Here is an 18,040-nt window from a genome sequence, read left to right on the forward strand (position 1 = left end):
CCTGCCTCTTATCATGCGGCGTTGGCGCGCTGTGCAGCTTTTCGCCAGCGTTGACAATTTGGTATTAATTTAAGACAACAGCGGCAACCACCACAGCCAGTCGACCAGGCCCAGACAGTTGGCCACTTGGGCCGCAGTTGCAGCCGCAGCCGCAAAACAAAAGACGGACATTTACATGCTGCCAACGAGGCTAACAATGAAATCTGCGTAGTTTGTTTTGGCCCCCCAAAAGGAGGGGTCGCAATCTGCCAGCTTAGTCAGCCCAAAATGTGGCCAGAGCTGGGAAGTGCTTTGAGAAAAATTAAATATACAATCAAGGCGTTATATTTACTTATTATATCTATTCTACATCTATTTATTTAATAAGATAGATATATAGGTTTATGTATTATATAGGTTTTATAAGAGGAGTGTATAGTTTGGACTCCGAGTTTTATAAGCTATAATACCCCTTCATCTGTAGATGGTATAATATTTGGTAACTATACTTTTAACAACAAGAGCAATCAACGCGTTATTTTATAAGTATATTTATTTATTATATCTATTCTATATCTATTTATTTAATAAGACCCCTTCTTTCTGTAAATGGTATAATATTTGGTAACTATACCTTTACCAACAAGAGTTGGTAAGTCACCTTTCTGTGTGGTAACTCAAAAACTAAATTAAATTGGAAATATACTTAATAAAAAATATAAAGCTTGGGCACCTCAAAACTTAGCTTTTGCCATTACCGAAATATAATATATTATAACCAAATATTTATTATATAAATTCTAAAGATTCAGCTTTAAGGCGGTATATAGTTTTAGTTAAAATTTTAATATTATTGTATTCTATTATTTTGAATATTATCTGTAAGAGGTTCGAAACTCCCACAAATTCCTCATTAAGGGCCAACAAAATGAAACTTGGCCCCACTGAACAACAGTGCTGTGCTTTGCTTTGCTTAGTTTTCCTTTGTTTGGGCCAACTTTGGTGCCTCCGCTGCGTCTGCGCACAATTATAAAACAAAATTGATAAAATTATTGTTGCTGACCGTGGCTGGCTCTCTTCTGGCCAAAGGAGCCTCGATGGGCGATTAGCGAAAGCCAAAAGGTTGCCGTTGCCATTGCCGTTGCGGTGGCCCCAACTGACCATCCGACCCCCTTTCGCATGATGAAAATCAGCGAGTGCCGCAGGGAAAACGAACTGAAAATGCATGGTAATGCGGATTGGGGGACCTGGTTGTGGCTGCTAGGTGGCCAAATGAAATTTATTTCAATTTCATTTGATATTAATTGCTAATGGCCTTAAGATTGAATTCCAATGGCCTGCCTTATTTGGTGGCCGAGTGGAGGAGGCCAAACAAATCGGGCCGGCGACTTCTCACTCGCGGACTATGTTGGGGGCTTGTTAGGATTGTGTTTTTGGAACCCCTTCGAGGGGCTGGCGCCACCACAACTATTTTGGGGCACAAATAAGGCACCGACATGGGGTCTCGCCCGCACAAATCTCTGACAGTTGAACGCCGTTTGTCGTTTGTCGTTTGTCGTAATTAGCAGCCAAATGGTTAACTTGCGATGCCTATTCCCTTCGCGTCCCGCCGGATGGGCAGGGGGATTGGGCTGTTTTGACCATTTCTGGCCGAGCTGTGCGAAAGTTCAGTAGAACTGACTTTCGAAATGCAAGCGGCAGCCCACACGCTGACACAATTAAGCCAAACACATGTCGTCCCCGGCGGAGATAAGCCATTTATTAACTTTTCACAAGACCTCCAAATGATGCCATAATCTCCGCTTTCGGTGGGACATATGGGAGAGAAGCCACTGCTATCTGCAGCGCCGCAAGATGCAAACAGATAGAACGGAAGGAGCATCGGCTGGCTTCCTGCAGAAGGTGGGATGCCCTGAGCTCAGATGCAGCGAAGTAAAATATAATTCGAGGCAGCTACAAACGAATAATACCAATTAGGCAAGAAACCTATATCCCAAACCTGCCTATTAAATAGCAATACCTATTTCAGTTCAATAAGAATCTAATGTTGCTATTAAGTTGCTGAAAATCTTAGATGAAAATGGTATATAGATTCAGTCCATTGGTCATCCGACTTGATGAAGCTGTAATGCCCCCAGTAAAGACGGCAATTTACTGCTGCTAACTGCGGCTACTGTTTCGCTTCTGGACCTCCAACGAGCGCCGCTTGACAAGATCCCAGGCAGCAAACAAGCCCAAAGGAGCTGAAGCTCGGCCAACAATTGAACTGCAATAAAACAATTTACCCAAAATAGCGCTCGGCCAAGAGCAATCTGCTGGTTAACCTGGCATCGGACTCCCAAGGCACTGAGCCAAATCAGGGCCTCGAACATGTTACATCAGAGGTGAATGAAACCAGAATCAGTAAGTGCAATTGGATGGTTCCGGCCAAATTTATAAGGTGCTGTAAACTAAGATGAATAATGCTGATCATCAAATCACTTATTAGGAAAGCCTTAGGTCTTTTTCTCCCTAATAAAAATACATTTCCATATTCACGTTGTCTTTAACCAGCTTCCATACTCTTCAAATATGTTCCCCTATTTTCCTATTAATTCCATGCTTACTGCGCGATTGTTTCCAGTGCACGATTGGCGCTGCATCTGGACTCTGGGCAACATTTATCATTGAAATGTGGCGTGCGGCTTCTACGCAGTCGCTGCAGCAGCCGAGGATGCTTTGCGGCACCAAAACGAGCACCCGAAACTCTCTTTTGACTTTGGCGGTTGCTTTGCATGTGTGCAGTGTGGCAGTGTGGCAGGGCCGAAGGGGCGCAACGCGGCGGGGGGCGTGGCAGTTGGCCGATAAACTAGCCGCGCAGCGAGTCGCGTAAGTCAGGCAGTCGAATGGCTTTGGGCGCAGGAAAATCAATTCATTGGCCCTGAACAGATTTCCCTTTATCTGCGGCAGCCTGCAGCTGAAGCTTTCATCTCTCGACTGGTCGGTCGGTCGGCTGATTTGCATATGTTTTGGTACTGGCTACTTGCGTACGTAGTTGCCACAAAGGCCCTCATAATTGCTTGATTTAGCGACCCATTCAAGGCGAAGAGTCGGCGCCAGTTGCATCTCAGTAACCCGGCTTCCAGGCTGTCCCCGGTGTAAATTGTCGTCCGCGAATGCTACGTGTGGTGCTGGCACTACACTTGGAGAATTGGTGACCCAGTATGGGAGAGCTTTGGGAAATAAAATGCCATTTCTAACAAGTAACTGAGATTTTCTAGCAAATGTTTGCAGGCACCTCATATCCTATAGTGCAACATAAATTCAATATTATGTGTTCCTAGGCACTCCTCTATGTTTTTTTATATCCTTTATGATCCCTAATATTCCCTAATATTCCTTAATAGCAGCTTGCTAAAGTCGTAATTTTAATCTCGGTGCATATTCTTTTAGTGTTTTCTTTTTTGTGTGGTAGTGGGTGTCTTGTCGCTTAAATTGCCAAGCAATTCATAAGTGTCAACGCGTCTCCTATGAACGATGGTAACAAAGTTGGGCTAGGGGGAAATGCTGGAGGAGATTTATGAGTTTGCTCGGCTTCCCGAATCGCTTAAGTCACAAATGGAAAAGGTTCAGCAGTTTAAGCCCAGATAATCTTTTAATAAACGCACAAATCACTGTTACCTTCAAAACCCATTAGCTGTAGAATTCACTAAAAAATTTGATTATTAAATTGTTGATTAAATACAATTTAAAGCTACATTGCATCCATTTATATTTGGGTTTGAAATAATTGATCAGAAAATCCTCTGTCAGTTAGATAAACAACCACGAATTAAACTCTATCACTCTAGACTTGTATAACTTACTTTCCAAATACCATGCCAAAAATCGGGTAAGAGGTTTGTTTTCCAAAACAAAAACCTGCCCGATCTTCTCTTCGAGCTTTTTTCACTACTTGCCCATCCTGTTGATTTCCAACTGTTCTCGTTACGGCATAAGATCAAAATATTTGCATAAGCAGCGGCCTGAATAACAGTTTAAGCCAGAAAACTCAACGGCAGAGAGCAAAGGGCTAAAACAGAGGTGAGCAGCGTCATGTGCTCGCTGCAGATACAGATACACGGCAACAGATACAGATGCAGATACACCGAACCTGAGGACTTGAAACCCACCGAAGCCGACGACGACAGCAGGCACGCGCCCCGATCCCGAATCCAAAACCCGAAAGGCGATTCAGGAACCCAGGTACAAGGTAGGCAGCTCTAAGGGAAGGCAACAAAAACCAACAAAAAAGAGCAACAGCCAGGGAAAAAACGAAAAAGGACCCAAAAATGTGCAACTGTTGGGCGATCGTACGATCGGTCGGGTGAATAACCCGGTGAGGTTCCTTTAGAGAATCTCGATCTAGTGGAGCTTAGTTTATAATTTTCGACAGGAAAAAGCTGCTGCTGCTGCTGCTGCTGCCGCTGGGAGATGGAAGATCTTATCGTATCTAATATCTGTGCGCGGGTTCGATCAAATTACAGTTCCGGTCAAGATTGAGCATTTGGTTCCGCTTTTGTTTCGGGGATGAAGACAATGCAGCAGGGGCAACCGTTAACCTCAACTTAATGATTTGGCCGATGCCTTTGGTTGCTGCCTGCGCTTCAAGTGCAGCATATGGCGTTTTACTCCTCTTGCTGCGGCTTCAGCACAACTGACGCAGGATACGCAGGAACCCGGCCTACCTACGATCGGAGTTTCGGATCGGCTCACTTCCTATCCTCCACATGGGCTCGCCAATCTGCCCATATCATTCCCTTCTCTCTCTCGAGTATGTAAAAGATCAATCAAATGCTGTGTATTCCCTCGTCGAGTTCGATTCTCCCTAGGAGGAATTCTACGCGTATCTAGATGCCCACTTGACTTGGGCTCTTTTTAGGCATTTATACCGTGTAATAATTGGGAATGGGGCCCGCCCAGGGTATCGCTGGGGTATGATGGACCGTTTTCAGTCGGGATAAAAACTTTTTAATTCGAACATTTTTGAAACATTCATGTAGTTGGGTTGCATTGAGCCCATTTAAAGATATTTGCTAATAGTTCCGCACTTGGATCATGTTTTCTAGGTGATCTACTGGTCCTAAGCCCCCAGTGCCGAAACTCCTTTATTTTTCTCCGGCTGCTTGGCTGGCACATTTTCCCCGCCTGCCGCTGCTGGTGTGCACCTGCTTTTTGGTAACAGGACGCGCGTCTTTTGACCGCAATCGTTGCCAGGACTGGCCTGGAAAGCAAAACCAAATAGCGCTCTTACAAGCCAGGTCGCTACACTGTTTAGCCTGACGCGCTTACATAGCAGGGGATCGCACTTCTGGCCTTTGAGGACGCGACGAATTATCCTGGAGAGCGTGTGCCAAAAAAACAAGTAACCGCAGCCCGCTGCTTTACACAAATCGCAAAGCCAAAACGAATCCGAGCCCCACTCACTTCGTCCTGGGACGAAACCACTTTCGTTTATTTTAATTTGGCTTGCGGTCAAGGGGATCGGGGCTTTGGGGGAGTGGGGATCGGGATTGGGGACTGGGGAATTGGCAGCCAGCCTGCTGCAATCTGACAAGAGCCTGCTGCATTTAATAACTGTTTTCGTTTTTGCCGCTGTTTTCTTATGCCCTACAAAGAGGGGTCGCCAGCCTAAGCTATGCATTGGATAATTTTGAATATCTTTACAATAGGCCCAATTTAACTTTCAAGATTTGTTCTAAAAGAACATTCTTTGTTGAGGAATCTAATACGATCTTCAATCTTTAAATTGTTAATTTGAAGTCACTAAGTTTTACAATTGAATTAAAGATCTATAATTGAGATCCTTTAAGGCTCATACTTGGCTGGTTTCCGATCAACAACTTTTCATCCAATGAAATAAAAACTTTGCATAAAAGGGTACTCATGAATCGGCTTAAAAGTAGGCGACTCCTGGTGCTTTTTTATATCCCGACTCGTCTGCCGTGCCTGCAAGTCGAAGCCCCCGAGTGTTCACGACTTGGACTTGGTATAGGAGTCTATAGCGATCCCGTTTTGCGGTGCACGTGCCACAATTTGCAGCTTGCCACGAGATGTTCACCGGTCGTTCCAGCTCTTATCTCGCAAAACAACGCGCCTCGGACTTAATTAATTTTTATTTATGTTAACGAGGACTTTGCTTTTAGGTAAATCAAAGTATAGGGTTCAGATGCAAATCCTTTTAACCTACAGCTGAACTTCTTCAGGTTTTTATATGCTACAAAGGACGCTAAGGGAGTTTATTCACTGTTTGATCAAAGTCTAACTACTATATTGAAAAACATGGCTCGTTCTGATGAGATCTACCAGGCTTTAGAATGCATACCTCTTTTTATAAAATTAGTGGCTGATTTGTATATTGTTAATATTATAGGTCCTAGCAAAGGTCTTTTAAAAACCATCCTTTATATAAATACGATTTTCACCATAGAAACGTTATCTTAAAAAGGTTAACAAAGCACAAAAAACTAAATGATGAAAGTAATATTTTTTTTTTGTATGATTTACTTTAATTTAAGAACTCGTATTTCAAACCTGTAAAATTGTTTTATTTTGTTAGACTTTACATACATCTTTATCAGCGACCTCTAGTGGTGGTTTTACTCCTACCAAATTCAAAAGTAGAGGGCCTTCCCTTTGGAAAGTCCTAAATCTTTTAGAAAGACTTAATTAGTTAATTTACCCTTAAAAAATTTGCTGGCAAAAACTGATTTAAGAATTTAGCAAACTTTTAAATGAATTATATGAATGCTACAATCGAAGACGCCTTGGCTCCTTATTTATATTTATTAAAAGCAGGTTTTCCTTTGCAGGCAGTCTTATCACAGGCTATTCGTAGTTAATCAAAGTGCTTTTAATCCACATAGGGCTGGACATCATGCTCCATGCGAGCGGCCTCAGTTTCCGCACCCACGGTGCAGGCTAGTAGTGAGTTGACCGTCTGTTCCTCGCCCGCCTTGTAGACATATCCATTAGCCTTGTCAATGTGATTGCGCAAGCGGAGCATGCTGTCCGTGCTGAAGACGTCCAACAGTTGGAATGAAACGAGGGCGTAGTCCTCCACCATGGAGCAGATGGCTGCATTGAGTTTGTGGTACTTGCGCATGGCGGGATCATCGTCCAGTTTGTCCAGCAGATACTTGAGGTCCAGGACGTCCGTATAGTAGTCCACATTGAAGTGCAACTTGGTCTCGTGTTTCTTTAGCAGATCGGCCTTGGAAAGCACATTTACGTGGGGTAGACTCATACGCAACATGGTGTTCAATGCCATCAGCAAAGTGGCAATGAATTTCGCTGGCTCCGAGCAGTAATGCGAATCTATGAGGTTAACGGTTACCAGGCTATATCGCTCACGCTCCAAGCGCTCGAAAACCCGGGCCATGGCGGTGTGATGGGTATATAGCTCAATTTGCCCGGGACAGTCGAACAGGAAGTAGTTGTGGGTGGCGCTAAGTTTGCGCAGTGCTGGCAACAGCCAATCCTCCAGATGATCGGCCAGATACTCGGCGCAGTGCATCAGAGCTCCATTTGGTCCCAGCTTCAGGTGCTCCATGCAATCCTCTACAGTGATCAGCTCCATCACACTGAGCACCGGTTCATAGGACATGTTTTCGTTGGCTGGATCCAGGTTCACTACGCCCACCTGACGGCCCAGTTCGCGATAGAACTTGAGGGCCTCGGCGCAATACGTGGTTTTCCCAGAACCAGGAGGTCCGATGATCAGCTGTCCATAGCGTGGATTCTCCACGGTGGCCTGCGTCGGAAATCTTTGCATCATTCTTGCGAAAAATTAAAAACATAAACAATGGTAGAGGTGGGGTGCCACAGATACAGATTAATTTATTTGGCGCCATCTATCGATATTTCGATACATTTTTCTTTTTAAATATACAACTCATTGAATTTAATAAATAGTAAAATTTTAATTATAATTTTTCTTGGCAAAAACTGAAAGCGCAGTATCACTGCTCAAGCAATAAAATGAAAAGATAAATTCGCAGCTAGAGATGGGTAAGCTCAGCCCAAAACCGATGTAACGCCGGCAAATAAAACATCGATGACGACGATGATGCCAACATCGATCTTTGTCCACCACTAACGTCGGCGAACTTGAGTTTGGTGTTTTCATTTATCCGCGGAATTTCGCACTTATAAGTAAACGCTTCAGGAACACCGAGAGATCACCACAATGGCTCAACCCCAACCACCGGCGTACGAAAACAGTGAGTTGGAATCCCACAGAGATAAACTACAGTCATGAATCCGATCCGAATCCGAATGTGATTCGCTGAGAAGGGGATGAGTCAACAGGCGAAAAACGGTAAAAGCAGAAAGTAATCGCCGGAAGCGCCGTGATTATGCCCATAAATGGGCATAGCTGCATATGAAAGACCTTTTAAGGCAGTTGAGGGGGCGGGGGAGGAGCAGTTGAAGCGACCCCATCCCCGTTCGCTCCCCAAAAACGAAGCCGCACCCTATTTTCCACCCACTCCAAATTTGCCGGTCTTATCTCAGTCGCAGTCGCAGTCTCTCATTTCTAATAGAAATAATCGCTTAATTGCAGAAAACATCTACGCAACTCTGCCGCGCACCCAACGCGGCCAACCCATCGTTTTGGGTGCCGATCCCAAGGGGAAGAACTTCCTGTACACCAATGGAAACTCTGTGATCATCCGGAACATCGAGGTAAGCTGATATAGGCTGCAGCCTGCTGCTTCGCTCCTGCCATAAATCCATGGCATTTTCATCCAAATGGTGTTTTATTTTTGGACAGGCTGCAGTTTCTGTTGCCAGTTTGTGTGTGCTTTCTGGCTTTCGGGCAGCTGTTCTATATTTATTTATATATATGTACATATGTACGTACATAAGGCGCAAAACACAGATTCCCATTCCACAGGCCAACCGGCAAAATCACCCATACCACACAGACTGGCACACAGATAAGTTTCTTGTTTGCCGCCCACGCATCATCATTATGATGTTTTCATCTGGTCAAAGTGATTCTTCATAGCAGCTACGTATGTGTTTGCCTATCTTTCACCCAATGAATCTGTAGAAATTCAAAATATTCCCATGTTTCTTTGTCTTTTGTCCCGATAATCCCGCCATTTCAATGTTTCAATGCTGAATCTCCCACAATAAGATGTTTTAGTACTGGAGAAAGATAAGCATATGAAGGCAACACAAATAACAAATTCAAAAGAAAACACATATATTAAGGATCCTACCATTATCATTTACCATTAATTTGCTGTAATTTGCTAAATGTGTCTCTAAAATATGTATGTATGCTTTTCCCTCACTTCTGCACCAGAATCCAGCCATCGCCGATGTCTACACGGAGCACTCGTGTGCAGTGAACGTGGCCAAGTACTCGCCCAGCGGATTCTATATTGCATCTGGCGGTAAGTCTCGCCCGACAATTTCACACTTGGAGCACCCGACTTGGGGCAACAGAGCATAAAAATCGTGACCACCATGAGTCACGCCATGGCCAATGATTAGCATTTCCTTATTCGGAGCGGTTTCTTTATCTTATCTGCGGTTTCGATACGAGCAATTTTATTTATTTGGCTTTCTACTTCTCTCAACAGACGCCTCCGGCAAGATTCGCATTTGGGACACGGTCAACAAAGAGCACCTGCTTAAGAATGAGTTCCAGCCCATTGCAGGACCAATCAAGGATATTAGCTGGTCGCCAGACAACCAGCGCATCGTGGCTGTTGGCGAGGGACGCGAACGTTTCGGTCATGTCTTTATGTCTGAAACCGGCACCTCTGTGGGCGAGATCAGCGGCCAGTCGAAGTCGATCAACTCGGCAGACTTCCGGCCAGCCAGGCCATTCCGCATTGTTACGGGTGAGTTCACATAACAGTCCCAAAACGCAATAAACTTACACACACACTTGGTTTTACAGGCAGCGAAGACAATACTATTGCCGTGTTCGAAGGACCCCCGTTCAAGTTCAAGATGACCAAGCAGGATCACTCACGCTTCGTCCAGGCTGTTCGCTACTCGCCCGATGGAAAGTTCTTCGCCTCGGCCGGCTTTGACGGCAAAGTCTTCCTGTACGATGGCACCAGCTCCGAACTGGTGGGCGAATTTGGCTCTCCTGCCCACAAGGGCGGCGTTTACGCATTGGCATGGAAACCAGACAGCACCCAACTGCTGACCTGCTCCGGCGACAAGACCTGCCGCCTTTGGACAGTGGAATCGCGCGAGCTGGTTAGCGAGTTTGTGATGGGCACCACTGTGGACGACCAGCAGGTGTCCTGCCTGTGGCAAGGAGACAACCTGATCACTGTCTCGCTTTCGGGCGTGATCACCTACCTCAATGTGGCGGATCCCTCGAAGCCGCTGCGTGTGGTGAAGGGCCACAACAAGCCCATCACCGTTCTGGGACTGAGCGATGACCGTAGCACCATCTACACGGGTAGCCACGATGGCGTGGTGACCAACTGGAATTCGGGCAGCGGCACCAACGATCGCATCACGGGCACTGGACACGGAAACCAGATCAACGGCATTGCCGCCTGGGGTGACTTTGTCTATACCTGTGGCATCGACGACAGCCTTCGCCAGTTCAGCGTGGAGGGCAACTCCTACACGGACTATGTGGTCAAGCTTAACTGCCAGCCTCGTGGCTTGGCTATTTTCCGTAACGAGAACATCATTGCATTAGCCTGCATCAAGGAGTTGACTCTTGTGCAGGACCAGAAGAAGATCTTTTCGCTGCCCATCAAGTACGAGGCCAGCTCGATTGCCGTTAATGCGGACACTTCAGAGGTGGCTGTCGGAGGTGATGACCAAAAGCTGCACATCTACACCCTGAAGGGCGGAGTCCTGGAACCCAAGGTGGAGCTGGATCACTTGGGAGCTGTCACGGATGTTTCATACTCCCCGGACTTGAAATATTTGGTGGCTTGCGATGCCCATCGCAAGGTGGTGCTCTACTCGGTGGAGGAGTACAAGGTATTAAGGAAAACACAAATGTCTGTTTTCATTCCATTACTAATCGAATGTATTTTTATAGCCTGCACACAACAAGGAGTGGGGCTTCCACAGTGCTCGCGTAAACACGGTGGCCTGGTCGCCCAACTCGCTGCTGGTGGCTAGTGGATCGTTGGACACTACTATTATTATCTGGTCCGTGGCCAATCCGGCCAAACATACTATCATCAAGAGTAAGTATTTAAAAAAGAGAATTAAGCCTTAAGCGACTTCTGACTAATTATTTTTCTATGCACTTAGATGCCCATCCGCAGTCGCAAATCACTCGGTTAGTCTGGCTGGACAACAACACTGTGATCTCCACCGGACAGGATTGCAACACCAAGGTGTGGCACGTGGAAAGCATCTAAACGCCCCGGCCGTGAAGCATATTTTTATACTTATCCAGGGAGAGCAGCCAGCAGCGCCCTGGCTTTATTTCATTTAAGTGCAACAGTTTACATTTAGCTATTTATGTCTTTTTCGCCGCCCGCCCCCCGCGCACCTCATGTCATGTCTTTAATTTTAAGCCAAACGTGTTTGCTAATCATCATATCATGGATGTCCAACTATTTTGCCCCTCTATCAATTGCGTCTGTGTTTTTCGAACAAGTTTTTATACTACTGCAACCACGAACTACGAAAGGAAACACAGAGATATGTAAAGTACGCCAGCGTACATAAATTATTGTATTATGAAATGAAATATACTAGTTTTTGCATAGCTCGCCGTTTTCTTTGCTCCATTTGGTTGCGATCGGGAATCAGCTAAACACGCACAATTTCTTTGGCTTCTTAAACATTTATTCCTTTGAAAATCGTGTTTTTTGGTTTGGTAGGTCTTCACCCTGTCTTTTTGTGTGCAAGTGTGTGTGCGTGTTCTGGTGTATAATTACAATATTTATAAAAAACTTGGCTTAGATTACTAGAATGTGTGTGGACGTGTGCTTGTGAGAGAGCGTGAAAGCGAAAGGATTGTGTTTGTAACTTGCAGTTTGAGAGCCTCGGAGGTTGCTAAAGTTTCAGAAAAATAAACGTAAATTGTGCTAAACGTAAGTACATAAATTAAGATAGCTAGAAAGGCGCTCGTGTGCAGAAGACGAAAAACGAATTGCGCTAATTATCACAGCCGGGTCTAAGACGTTGGTTTCGGTGGGACTAAAAGATGGCATATTCCTGTTGGGCACTTCATGAGTGGGCGATGGAGGCTGGACCCCCGACATTGTCCAAAAGTCCGATCAATCTCAGTGGACTCAATTGGGTTAAATGTGGAAAATGTACGAAGAACGTAATTGATCACAACCCTTGTTTCGAAAAGCCAAGCTTAACTTTGAGATATTTTAAACAAACTTTCAATATAAGCGAATATTTGGAAATTAAAAATTAGAATGGTCTTGCAACTGTTTTCAAAAGGAATTAATTGAGTTAATTTAAGCTTGCTGATTCAATTTTTGCGAGTGCCTGCCATCTCAGAATTATTCGAAAACATTGAGATTGAACTTTTGACCGATTTTGCAATTGGGGTCAGGGGTCAGCCCCTTTCCCACTCACTCACTAGTGCGCCACAATATGCGTGTGCTTGGGTGGGCGTACTCCTTGTGTCTGTGTGCGTGTTTGTGTGGTGAGTTGAACAAATCAAAAATATTCAAAAACAATATCCTCAGATGGTTGTCGTGGATGTCTCCACACCTGTCGCCTCTCCGTTGCTCGCCGCGGGCGGCTCCCGCTCACTTTTAATGCCCGGTGGCGCCTCATGGGCCAAGTCCAGCGATGGCTGGCCAGAAGCTGGCGAGGATTCGGCCACAGCTACGGCTGCTGCAGCAGCCGCCATCTGAAATTGATTGGGCAGGAATAGGTACGGATTCCTTGCCTCCTGACCCGAACATCCGATTGTGGTCGCCGGCGCTGGACCCACATCGCCACTGGTAACCGTGTGGCTGGCGGTCATGGACATGGGCGTAGAACTGGGCACAGTGGTCGCTGCCAGCTTGGAGACCCTCTTCCGGCGAGCCTCGTTTTCACATGGCGATGGCGCCCCAGGATGTCGGTAGCTAACGTGCTTGCGCAGGGCATCCTTGCTGCGGGACACATGGGAGCAGACATTGCAGGCATACCTGGTGGCATCAGAAAGTAATAAAAATAAGAACCACGTTACTTGATGTCCCAAAGGTGACTCCTTTTGTTTTATAGTCAATAAAACTAGTCCACTTACCGCACATTCTGATGGGTTTCGAGGTGGACGCGCAGGTTGTACTGGTTGCTCAGCTGCTTGTGGCAGATGAAACAGGTGGCATAGAGCTTCGAGTTGGACGGCGGCTTGATGGGTGCGGTGGCCAGCGACTTGTCGCGGTCGGCGCTCAGCGAGAGCAGATTGGGCTCCGACTTGGCGCTGACCAGCGCCATTCCGCCGGCGGCCGCTGCCGCTGCTGCTGCCGCTTCCCGCTGATACTGCTCGATGTGGAGCTGCAGCTTGGCGTGATCCTCGGCCGAGATGTAGGGCGAGGGCCCTGGTTGTGGGTGGTGGTGCATCTGCGCCGCCTGCTGGGCGGCAGTCGGCGTGACTGCTGCACTGTAAAGTGGTGGCTTGCTGCTGTAGAGTTGACCTTGCCCGAGAGCGCTGGGGTAACTGGCCGAGGAGCACTTGACCACCGGCAACTGGGGTGAAAAGTGGGCCATGGTCGGCGGAGCGAGAGTTACTGGCGAAGTGGCCACAATGGGATTTGGGATGGAGCATTCCTGCGGCGACTTGCTGCTGCTGCTGTTGGTCGTCGATGAGAATTTTGGATTCTTTAACAGGCTCTTCTCCAGCCGCCTGAGCTCCTTGGGCGGACTCTCGCCCTTCAGCCTCTTGGAGCCAAAGCAATCCGTCTCCACTTGCTCCTCCTGCAGTCCGCTCTGGTAGAGCTGGCACTGCTGCTGGTACTTGGCCAACAGCTCGGAGGTCTTGTTGAGCGCCGTCTGCGAGAAGTTGAGTGGTTGGGGCAGCAGACTGGGGTAGAACTGCAGCGACTTGAAGAGATTCTCCAGGGGCGAGGTGCCCATTCCACTGGAGCTCACCGAGCCCAGTTTGTTGGCCAGGAGAGGGGTGTTCAGTGCGGCGCTGGGCAGCTGGGGCAGGGGGAGGGCATGGCTTGGAGTGGGCGTGTGGGAGGGCGTGAGGGTGGGCGTGGGTGTGGGAGAGGGAGTGCTGGGACGCTCAAACTCAGAGGACTTCTCGTTCGCCGCATCCATGTAGGTGCCACCTCCACTTCGCGCTGTTTTTGGTAGCTGCTTGGATTTGTGAGATCACCAAGAAAGGCGCATGAGCATCAGAAATACTACAAGTTTATTTAAATAACTTAAACTTAACTTTTTTATTATTATACTTAAATGCTTGTGTTCATGATGTTCTCATAATGCTCGGAAAATCGGCTTAAATAACTTTTAAGCAATATGAACTGCTAAGCTAGCTAGCTAGATATGGAGGTACTCACATTGTTGTTCTGGACATCGGCCAGTCCCTTGATGCCCAGTGTCTCGGCCAGGTTGAGCAGCATCGGAATCTGCTCCTCGTATACATTCACCTCGCCGGAGTACATGAAGGTGAGCAGAGAGACGATGGCGCCGAAGCTGGCCCCGGGTATAATGATGACTGGGTGGTTGCTGGCCTCCAGTGCGCGGAAGATGTCCATAAAAAAGCTGCTGCAGGCACTCAGAACCACGCGATGGGCCCTCAGCTGGCGTCCCTCGGCCGAAATGGTGACATCCGTCAGATGGGACTGGTCCAGCAGAATGGGCAGGGTGCTCAGCAAGCTGGTCTGGAAGGGATCAGAGGCGATGGAGATGGGGATGTGAAAAGTGCTCACAAGTGGGTCACACGATCATAAAAATACAATTTCCTGGGCCCCATGATGCTCTGCCTCTGGTGAAACTGGGGACAGGGGTTGGCTGCAGCTGCTTTCCAAGTTTTCGATTTACGCTCTGTGGAAATTCTTTGGATTTTGGCAATTGCACGAATCTGTTCACTTATGTGACACACACACACAGCAAGACCCCTCCTCACTGCTCTTTGTCCATTTGGCTCTTCTGCTATTTTGGACAGCCAGTTTCACCGCCGCCCCGCTTTCACCACAGTTCACCCTTTGGGCCGAAAAACAAAAATTGTCACTATATGAAAATGCGGAAAACTATGTGTGAATCGGTACGTATACGGGGATGTGTTTGGATAGATGGATCCTATATATAGATGGGGCGACATTTTGCTTTGGCCTGCTCGCCTCACTGCACGATGTCCAGTCCGTTTTAATGGGTCTTACTTAGCAGGTAATGTAATAACAAAAAAGCGTAATAAAAATTCAAATGGTCTAGATCTGGAGGATCTCACCTGATGGTTGTGCCATCGCAGGCAGAACTGCTGTTGGCTGTCATTGTGCTGCAGCTGCTGATCAAAATGATGATGCTGCGGTTGTCTGGCATTAGTGCTATTTACATGTTCCATAATTCATCTGGGTTTGGATCACATGGACCAGCTGCAACGGAAGGAGGAGGTGAATGCAATTAGTGAATGTGCAAGATGTCCGATGTCGGGTAGGTAAACAAATTCAATTCGCCTTGCCCCAGCCCACTTGGCTGCTTTGTTTTCGTCTCTCATAATTTGTTTGTTTGCATTTCGGTTTGTTTATTTATTGAGCGTTTTGTCACACACACTTTTCGTGGCTGCTCTTCGCGGCCGCGAAGACGAAGAGCGTCTGCACCACGAGGCGTATACGTATTATGTCGTAGCAGTTGGCTTATTACTCATACGCCCCGTTACGCGCTATCTTGCTGGCTGCGGAGGCTTGTCATTGGGGACCGGGAAGCGGCATAATTTGATTTAATGACAGCCCGATCCATCTTTAGATTGCTGCCTGCTCCTCCAAGGTATCCGGATTGTGGTCCGTGCGCTCCTCCGTTCTGATGACCAAGTCAACGGACTGATTTACTCGGCCGTTTCGGTGAGTGCCCAGTTGACGAATCGGAATTACAATAAAACTACACATACAGCGAGACGCACAGACACGGCCAGTGTTATTTGTGTTCTTTGCTGGCAATTAAACTAAATTTATTTAAATAAAATAAGTTTTCCTTGGCTGGCCTGGCCTGGGCGATCTGATCGCAGTGCCGCTGTGGGTTTCTGGGTGCACTATAAATTTGGCAATTTCCATTGTTCGGATCGCATGTGATGCACTGGGCGGGCGGGCGGTTCACACTTTTGTCCGAGGGCTATTTATAAGAAGCTAGTCCAAGGAAGCTGGGGTGGGTATGTCGGTATGTGGGGGATTTTGGGGATTTTTCGGTCTATGCTGCTGCTGATTCTGATGCTGCTGCTGCTGCTGCTGCTGCAGCTGCCGACCATTGGAGGCCCCCCAAAACCAATGCAAATCCGCAGCGAAGTGACAAGTCCGAGTCTTTTGGTTTTCTTTGCACTTTAGCTAGCCCAGCGTGCAATTGTTGGACGACGGAATTTTCTTCATTCCATTATGTGTGCACATGGGACTGAGAATCGCATCTAAGCATTTCTCTATTGAGAGACGATGGATGGTGGAGGTTGCCTTGCCGTGCCTTGCCTTGCCTGATGGGGTACAATGGATGCCTGGCTATGGGATTGAGGGATGGGGATTGGGGATGGGCATGGGGATTGGTGGATGGTGGATGGGGACACGAGATGGAGGGTCGGAGGAGGCGAGGCGCGGCCTTTTTGGCGCTCGTTCACACAAGAAAGTGTTGTCGTGACAGTCAGGCAGCCTTCTTTTCCGTAACTCTTTGGTATTTCGCTCAGTTTTTACTTGATTTTCCGAAATTAGTTTTTCAGCCTTTCAGCTCGCCACCTCCTTCTCCTGCTCCGTCCTCTGGCTGTTGTTTTAAATAGCCATCCAAAAAATAAAGATCTGTGCTAAACGCTCTCCCCATGCTGTCTATTTTGATTTGTTGTCCAAGTGCCTGCCTTTTGTCATCCATGGCAATTCATTCCAAAGCACCTCGCAATCGTTTTCATTTCGATTTGGATTGGGATTTGGCTTTGGCTTTGGCTTTGCTTTTGGTTCACTTCGAAGCTATTCCGTTGATGCGTAATATTTTACACATAATCACTCATACGCCGCGTTGAGAATGCTGATTGGGAGGTGGATGGAAAATAAAATCTTGCTTAAGCCTTCGCTGCGGTGGCTATGTTATTGTTGTTTAACTTTCATTTGTTCCATGAAATGTGGCGCACATAAATTTGATGTCAACGCTGTTTTTTCCGAGTGGTTTTTGAATTTCAATATAGAATTCGCACGATCAGCGGTCTATATGTGGCTGTGAATCACGCATAATCCAGTGGCCCAGCCTATCTGCCCCTGGGGAAGTCTAATAATAGAGTCTATGGCTAACCCTTATAGCTGAAGATCTTAGATCGACTTCTTTTATGCTAATGGGATGCTCGTGGCGATCTTCAAATTTTATATTTCGCCTCAACTCGTGTTTTATGTAGTGCTTTTATGACACGCAGTTATTTATCTATCTTTCAGATTGAAGATCCCCCTTTGATCTCTCAACGACATTACACAATTTACTTAAATAAGTTAATCACTCGGTTCTATGATTTCGCACTGGCTACTCGTTAGAGGAGTCCTTCACATTCTTGTTTTGTTTTATTTGCTGCTTTTCACACATATTTTGCTAATGCCATTTTCCCCGCGTCCGTTACGAATTTTCCCTTTCGCGATTTTCGCGACGGGACAAGCGTGCACCTTTGTTAACCGTTTGCTGCTCGCATCTGAAATGAAAAAATCCGAAAATGTTTCAATTCTTTCGGTTTAGTTGGAGATTTTCTATTTTTCGAATGTCCATCTCTTGACAATTTTCCTCTATCTCGTGTTGCTGTTTTTGCTGTTGTTGCTGCTGCTGCTGCTGCTGCTGCTACTGTTGGTGTTGCTGTTGGCCCAAATGTTGTTGCTGCTGCTGCTGTTGCCATTTGTTTAGCGGATTCGAATTTGGCTCTCAGCATGTCGGGCAGATCCGTTTGTCGCCCGATTCCATGTTCTTTAATTAATGA

General features: G+C 46.7%; 3 protein-coding genes across 4 annotated transcripts; 1 reads left to right on the plus strand and 2 right to left on the minus strand.

Moving 5' to 3' along the window:
• Positions 1-6,549: 6,549 nt before the first annotated feature.
• On the minus strand, positions 6,550-7,851 carry LOC6544933 (GPN-loop GTPase 2). Its single transcript, XM_001972611.3, has one exon. It carries the CDS (start codon positions 7,772-7,774, stop codon positions 6,851-6,853), a length of 924 nt encoding a protein of 307 aa, XP_001972647.1. The 5' UTR covers positions 7,775-7,851; the 3' UTR covers positions 6,550-6,850.
• A 204-nt stretch (positions 7,852-8,055) lies between these two features.
• LOC6544934 (actin-interacting protein 1) lies at positions 8,056-11,485 on the plus strand. Its single transcript, XM_001972612.3, has 7 exons — positions 8,056-8,219; positions 8,561-8,682; positions 9,311-9,401; positions 9,591-9,854; positions 9,914-10,968; positions 11,030-11,180; positions 11,248-11,485. Exons 1-7 carry the CDS (start codon positions 8,186-8,188, stop codon positions 11,355-11,357), a joined length of 1,827 nt encoding a protein of 608 aa, XP_001972648.1. The 5' UTR covers positions 8,056-8,185; the 3' UTR covers positions 11,358-11,485.
• A 243-nt stretch (positions 11,486-11,728) lies between these two features.
• On the minus strand, positions 11,729-17,794 carry LOC6544935 (protein bric-a-brac 2). 2 transcript variants are annotated; one of them, XM_001972613.3, is made up of 5 exons: positions 17,736-17,794; positions 15,350-15,494; positions 14,460-14,783; positions 13,199-14,253; positions 11,730-13,100 (listed from the first exon to the last, which is right to left on the minus strand). In XM_001972613.3, the coding sequence occupies exons 2-5, from the start codon at positions 15,461-15,463 to the stop codon at positions 12,647-12,649; spliced, it is 1,947 nt and encodes a 648-aa protein (XP_001972649.1). In that variant the 5' UTR covers positions 15,464-15,494; positions 17,736-17,794; the 3' UTR covers positions 11,730-12,646. The 2 variants fall into 2 exon arrangements, with proteins under 2 accessions (XP_026832510.1, XP_001972649.1); XM_026976709.1 differs by lacking the exon at positions 17,736-17,794 and having other exon boundaries at positions 11,729-13,100.
• Positions 17,795-18,040: the final 246 nt, after the last annotated feature.

The sequence above is a fragment of the Drosophila erecta genome, unplaced genomic scaffold (genome assembly GCF_003286155.1).
Source record: "Drosophila erecta strain 14021-0224.00,06,07 unplaced genomic scaffold, DereRS2 tig00000021-arrow-pilon, whole genome shotgun sequence".
Taxonomy (NCBI): Eukaryota; Metazoa; Arthropoda; class Insecta; order Diptera; family Drosophilidae; genus Drosophila; species Drosophila erecta.